We start from the raw sequence: 6,395 nt of genomic DNA, 5'->3' as shown, positions 1-6,395 counted from the left end.
TAACTTTTCCGCAAAGGTAACGCTTTCAGTCACGAATTTACACACTTTGAATAGTGTGTTTTCTAGGGGAACATTTTTAGCTTTCCAGCACAAAGAAATATGTAAAGATGGTATTTTCTGCTCCCCCTTCCCATCTTCCTCATCATGAAGCATAACAGGAACTGACTGCACTTCAGTCTATAAAAAAAGCCAGAATATGAGAACTGCTAATTTTCCTCTAAGTAAAATCTGAGTATGAGAACGAGGAATTGCAGAAGCAGGCATTGGCAAATACAGGGCACTAAAAGTCACTTACAGTGGATTTTATTTTATGCTACTTTTGGCAGGTGAACTGTGGAGATGGCTAGTGAGAAGGGACGTGTGGAAATTCCTATGATTATGTATGAACAGCATCATGAACCCTACATGCAAGAACCCTCTGCACCAGAGTACTGCAGCCAGGAGGGTAAGCAGGCTTCGCTGCGAGGGGTTTGGAAAGAGCACCCTCTTGGTGGCTGTGTGGCAAACATTGATGGTTTCCAGACCATAACTGAGCCAGCTCACAAGGGAGCCAGCTTTGCCAGGACATGATGGGTTAGGAAAGTGCTTGTGCCAGCATATAAAACCCAGGGTTGGCGTAGGCAAGCTGGTGGGATCTCCGAACAGAAGCATCACTTAAAACGGCAAAAAATATTTTTGTTGGTTTAGTTAATAATTTTTCTAACAGCTGCTTTATTGGAAAAGGAACTGCAGTTGTATCTCTACAATAATTTCATATTCCTAATAAGCAAATGTTCAGACATGGACAGGCTATGTCTTGCTTAAATTATAATCCAGTTTTCCAGAGGACTGGCCTTTTCCCAAATGCTCCTGCTGCCCAGAGTTGCCCTCCCTAGGCGAGTCAATTCTGCAGCCAGGTTCTATAGGAATGAACAACCCCTCGCCATTGCTGTCTCATGAGGAAACATCATGACTGAAGTGCTGACAACTCAGCTCAACGACTGCAAGAGAGCACCAACAGCTGCTGCTCTGCTGAGTTGGCTCTTCCCTCTGAATCCAGGCATTGCTCTCACACCTAGACAAGTATCTCACAATGCTCCTTTGTCTTCTGCCTGTTCAAGCCCACACTCCTTGAAAGACACACTGAGATATCGGTGATTTACCTTTGTTACCTTCCTGCTATCAAGGAAATTGCCATTCAACAGACAGGACTGGAGCAGAAACCAGAATGGGAGGTCAGAAGGTGACTAATAAGGTTAGATCTGTCAGTACTGGGCCTCTAAACTTGACTCATTTTCAGAGCACTTTACTCTGATCAGCTCTCTGTAAACATTTTTGTCTTCAAAGACCTCTCCGGACTCTTTCTAAACTCAGGAGAACTTGCAAGAGCTTGGGGAGAAAAAGTCTCACTTCTTGTGAGCTACTCAACCAACCAAGGGACAGGCACTCAACACATCCAACACTGAGTTGCAGTGTCTTGTCCTTGCACAGGAAGCAGATCCTCCACAAAAACACATTGAGTGATAACTCGCTTGTAATGAACACATATCTCTTCTAGACTGGAAGGAAATTCTTTACTTTTTAATTTTTTTACAAATTTCTTTTTCCACAAATAACCCTCCCTCCAAAAAAGAAGCCCCAAAAACCTAAACACACCACCACCACTGTCAAAACCAAATGCCATTGCAAATCTCTCTCACTTCTGTCAAGCCACTCAAGGAAACATCCCTAACATTTTTTCAGCTTTGCCATTACATTTCATCTCAGTCTGGAAAATTCCAGTTTTGTACCCCATTGCCCTGTGGGCTTATTCCCTGGTTGGACTCACACTGTTTCTGAAAGGCTTCAACGGTGCAGGCTCGACTCCCATGTCAGGGCTGCTGTGCTGAGGGGTGAGGGCTTCTCTGACGCTGTGCGGGCTTGACCAAACAAGACTTCTCACAGGGGCTGTCCTCCTGCTGCAGATCAGTCGGTAGTTTGAAACCACATCCATGCTAGCTAGCTGTAAAGTTTTATACATTAATTTATTTTGAATGTATTCATGAATGCACTTTTTTATACATTTATTTATTTCACACTCAGGCAAGCTGACTGCATTCTTAGTTTGTAAGATCAGTAAAAGAGCTAAAAAAAGTGTGAAGTGTCTTAATCACCAGCTTCCCTTCTCCTTTATCCACAACAAAAGGAAAAGATCTTTAAATTTTTTCTAAAACAAAGGGTATGATGAAATTACTTGGCTGGAAGCTGAAGGCAGATAAAAGTCAAAGTAGAAAAAAGGCTCTAAATACTAATAGTAAGGGTAGTAATCACTGAAACTAGTTAGAGGTACTGTGGATCCTCTATCAATGGAGTCCTTCAATTAAGACCAAGTCTCATTCCAATGTTACTGCCTTTGTGTTGAAAAAACAATTTGGTTTCTCAGCTTATGTTATGTAGAAAGTGAGACTAGCTAGTCACTGCGGGCTCTTTTGGCTTTAAAAAATCCATGAATCAATTCAGAAGCATTTTTTCCCTGTCCTGTACTTCACTGAGTCATGTCAGGCCTTCTCTGCGAGGCACCTCCCCATGCAGCTTCTCCTCAGACTCCAAATAGGGCTGGCAGGAGGCACAAGCTGTATGCATTTTTCTGTTTTGTTCTGTTTTTCTTTGCATAGGGGGTTATGAGTATCCTTCTCCGCCACCTTACTCCTATCGAGAAACAGCCACCCTTGAGCAACCAGGTAAGTGCCAGGGGACTGTGTTTCTGACAATGTTTGTGGTTCTACATGCTAACAACAGTGAAATGTTTTTAGTTTTAAAATCAACAGAGAAGATGGAGTTTTCTGACCCAATCACAATCTAAGAGGCTGGAAAATTTCCTTAGAAATGTTGGAAGATAAACTAAGATGAGAGACTCAGACTCATTTTTCCAGCACTAGCCAATCTACAGAAGCACCCACTTTTTTAAAACCAGCTAGGAGCTAGGACTTTTAGAACAAATCATTTTAAGTCCAGTATATTTTGTTGTTCTTGTTCTAGTCACGTTTACGGAAGTGGAGAAGCTCAAAGGAGACACTGAGGAAAGGCTTCAAAGAACAGTCAAGTAATCTCTCTTACAGGAGAGAAGGAGACACATACATTTTTAAAATGCCTAAGATCAGAAAGCAATTAAACTCACATATGCTATATCCTATCTATCTAACAGACAATACCTTCCCACTCCTGAAGTTTTGCTTCAGGCTACAGTGTGAATGTACCCTAAACTTGTTTTAGGATGCTTAAAATGGTACTTTTCATTGGAAATATTTCTGAAAAAATACCCTTCATGTACCTACAAAGGCCATGCCCCTCCAGGAGTATGAGAGAGTCAGGTCCAGACTGAAAATACATGAGGGAAGATACAGACTTTACTAACTGGGGACAGCACCAGCATCTGACTGATGACATTTGTATGTCAGAATAACCACTTTGATTAATTTCTAACTACTGAAAAGTTGATCCAGAAAGCTCCTCCATATCCTTCAAATATCTTCTTCAGGGAGAACATGCATTTTTGTATTATTTTAAATATCAGAAGATAAATTCTCAATGTCAGAGTACATCCACCAGTGGGTGGTGGAGACTGCCTGACTATGGGGATTATCCCATAGGCAATTCCCTGTATATGTCCTTATCTGAGTAAATACTGGCTGCTGGTAGGAGCAACATATTGGGATATACAGAACAAGCAGTACAGTGGTTCTTATGAATATACTTGAAATCAATAATAGTAACATAGGTGCCTCTAGATCAGCCATGTTAAGACCCTACATTCTCTGCTTAAGACTTTATAACTTGTAAAAGATTTTCTGTGCTTCTAATTTTGCTGCTCCTCATTTCCTCTTGAACCCAGTTTACTTGGTGTCTCAGCCTCCGATCATTGTAGCAGGCATCTTCTCAAGCAAACCAACATCCACAATATGCCCTTCCTGCCGCCAACACATCACCACACAGGTCACCTACAGACTGGGCAGACTGTCCTACCTTCTGTGCACCAGCTTGTGTATGGTTGGGTAAGCTTTCATGTCTACTTTGAAGATTCTTCATAGCAGAAGGTTAAAAAAAGAGTTATTAAAAAAATAAAAGTTCTAGGTAGTGCTTATATAGACAGTTTGCCCTTCTCTACTTGGTAGGAAGTCATTCTGTCCATTCTAGATACAGTCATCATGGTTACAGGGGATGCAAACTTGCTGCATTTAGCCAAGTATGTTACTACTTTTCGTAAGACAAGCAAAAATTAGTACAACACTGTCTACTTCCCTACTGTAATTTAGGATCAGGCTCAGAATCAGACTAATGCATAAGAAGTTAGCAGTGAAGATGATTAATTTTTTAAACATTAAGAGACTTGGGAAAGAAGTGGATTCATGCAGTGAAAAGGCACACACAATAAGGCAAAGAAAAAGCACAGGCGTCGCCAGCAGAAAGAAAAGTCGGTAAATCATTCCACGCATGTCCATCTCCTCTTTGGCTGTAGGTGCTGTTTTGGATGCTGCTTCGTACCTTTCTTTGTGAGGATCTTCAAGGACGCAGACCATTACTGCCCATGCTGCCAATTTCATATCTATAGATACAAAAGACTATAGAACCAAAGTTTATGCAGCCAGATGATGTCACGTCTATGTTTCCTAATGGCGTAAGATTTTACACATAAAAATACTGCTAGGAAACCTATAGGAATAGGCTTAGGTTCCGCAGCTCCCTTGCTGGTGAATCCATCTGGAGCTTACCATCATGTGGTTGGACTGACTTTAAAACAAAAAGCCTTAAAGACTAATTTACAGTGTCACTTGAATTTATGCTCTATTTGAATCGTTGTCCTGAGCTGCAAAGTGACCAGCTGGTGAGTACTTCAGCGCTACTACTACTCCTCCCAAATCTCCGCCCCAGCTGGGACACGGACTCTTCTGGACTTTTCGACCCACCAGTAACCGAGAGGTTTGGACGTGCACGTTTTAGCGAAGCACTTACCGTCTGTGCATTGGAACTGACTGGTTGGGATTTCATTTCTCTCTGCTCTTCTTCGTATGGGACCTACCCCTGCAGGGCTGTGGGTGGTACAGCGTAGCTGATTATTTATTAATGAAACACTAAGTTATGAGACTGTCTTCGCTGTGTTATGTATAAGATAAGAAAATAAACCTGTTATCGTTAACAATACTGTCAAAACATCTCCTGTCTCCATTGCTTCCGTGACCTGTTGCATCCAGAGCAGAGATGCAGGTCAGACTGGGGCACCCCATTTACATTAACAAACAGAGAACCAAAAGCCAAACATATAAGGAAGAAAAATCAGCAAGCACAGCTTGAAAAGTCACCAAAGCCACAACACAAGGCCCTCATTTTACCTCTCTGCCTTCATGCTGCAGTGCATCATCCCCCAAACAAGGGCTTACTAGGCTTTACGCTTTACAGAGAACTTCTACAGTTCTCATCCAAAGTCACTCATCTCGTACAATCAGATCTCCGCGATTACTTGTCCGGAAGGTGCCCGGACCCTGTTCAACACTGAGCAGCAGGCCCTGCTACCCCGCAGCTGCGGCCACAGGTACGCACAAGGCGCTTCCTCACCGAGCACTGCGGGGAGACACCGGAGAACCGGGCAGAGACTCTGCCGGTTGCACGGCCACCAGAGCCAGCGCTGCCGCAGGCCGCAGCCGGCTGGGGACCATCCGCGCTGCCGGGGACCATCCGCGCTGCCGGATCCGGCCCGAGCTGCTCTGGGGAGGGCCCCGGGGAGGAAACGCCCGGCTGCAGCGAGCCCCACACAGCCCAGAGCCGCTCCTGGCGCCTCTTCCGAGGCAACGCACCGTTCACCTGTGCCCCCTCCTGCGGTTTTCACACAAAACCATGACCAAGCCGCGCTGCCCGCGGTGAAGCAGACTAGACCCCCGCCGGCCGCCGCACCTCCTCCTCAGCGCGGCCGGGCCCGGCGGCTGAGGGCGCCCGCCCGCCCGCCACCCTTCCCGCCCCGCGGCCGCCCCCTGGCGGGGCAGAGGGCGCGCTCCCCTGCGCCCCGCCCCAGCGCGCAGCGGCGGTGGGATCCGCGGAGGGGCGGGCGGCGGGGACGGAGCGCGGCGGCTTCGCCGGCGGCAGCAGCAATGGGTTCCGGGAACGGCGTTCCCCACCGTCCCGTCGTCTGAAACGAGCTGGAGTCCGTCGCCACTACAAATAGGCTCCCTTCAGCTAGCAGCACACTAAGGTAGGGCGGAGGAGCAGTAAGAGAAGTGCAGTCCGACTACGAGAAAAAAAGTACACTTGGCGGAAGGTAAGTAAAAACTGTTGAGTAACTACCTGCCAGGCAGATCAAAGCAAGGCCTGGAGCTAGCTCACCTTTGTGCTGGAGCACAGCAGGCTGAGCTTTCAGCCCGCCTGACACCACAAACTGAAAAAGCCCC

The 6,395-nt window shown here is 45.8% G+C and overlaps 1 protein-coding gene across 1 annotated transcript; it reads left to right on the top strand.

Moving 5' to 3' along the window:
• Positions 1 to 339: 339 nt before the first annotated feature.
• LITAFD (LITAF domain containing) lies at positions 340 to 4,583 on the top strand. The gene is made up of 4 exons (XM_009808087.1): positions 340 to 445; positions 2,634 to 2,699; positions 3,851 to 4,010; positions 4,475 to 4,583. The coding sequence occupies exons 1-4, from the start codon at positions 340 to 342 to the stop codon at positions 4,581 to 4,583; spliced, it is 441 nt and encodes a 146-aa protein (XP_009806389.1).
• The last annotated feature ends 1,812 nt before the right edge of the window (positions 4,584 to 6,395 follow it).

Source organism: Gavia stellata, chromosome 18 (assembly GCF_030936135.1).
Source record: "Gavia stellata isolate bGavSte3 chromosome 18, bGavSte3.hap2, whole genome shotgun sequence".
NCBI classification, from domain to species: domain Eukaryota; kingdom Metazoa; phylum Chordata; class Aves; order Gaviiformes; family Gaviidae; genus Gavia; species Gavia stellata.
Note: the sequence above shows the minus strand (reverse complement) of the source record. Positions and strands in the feature narration are given on the sequence as shown.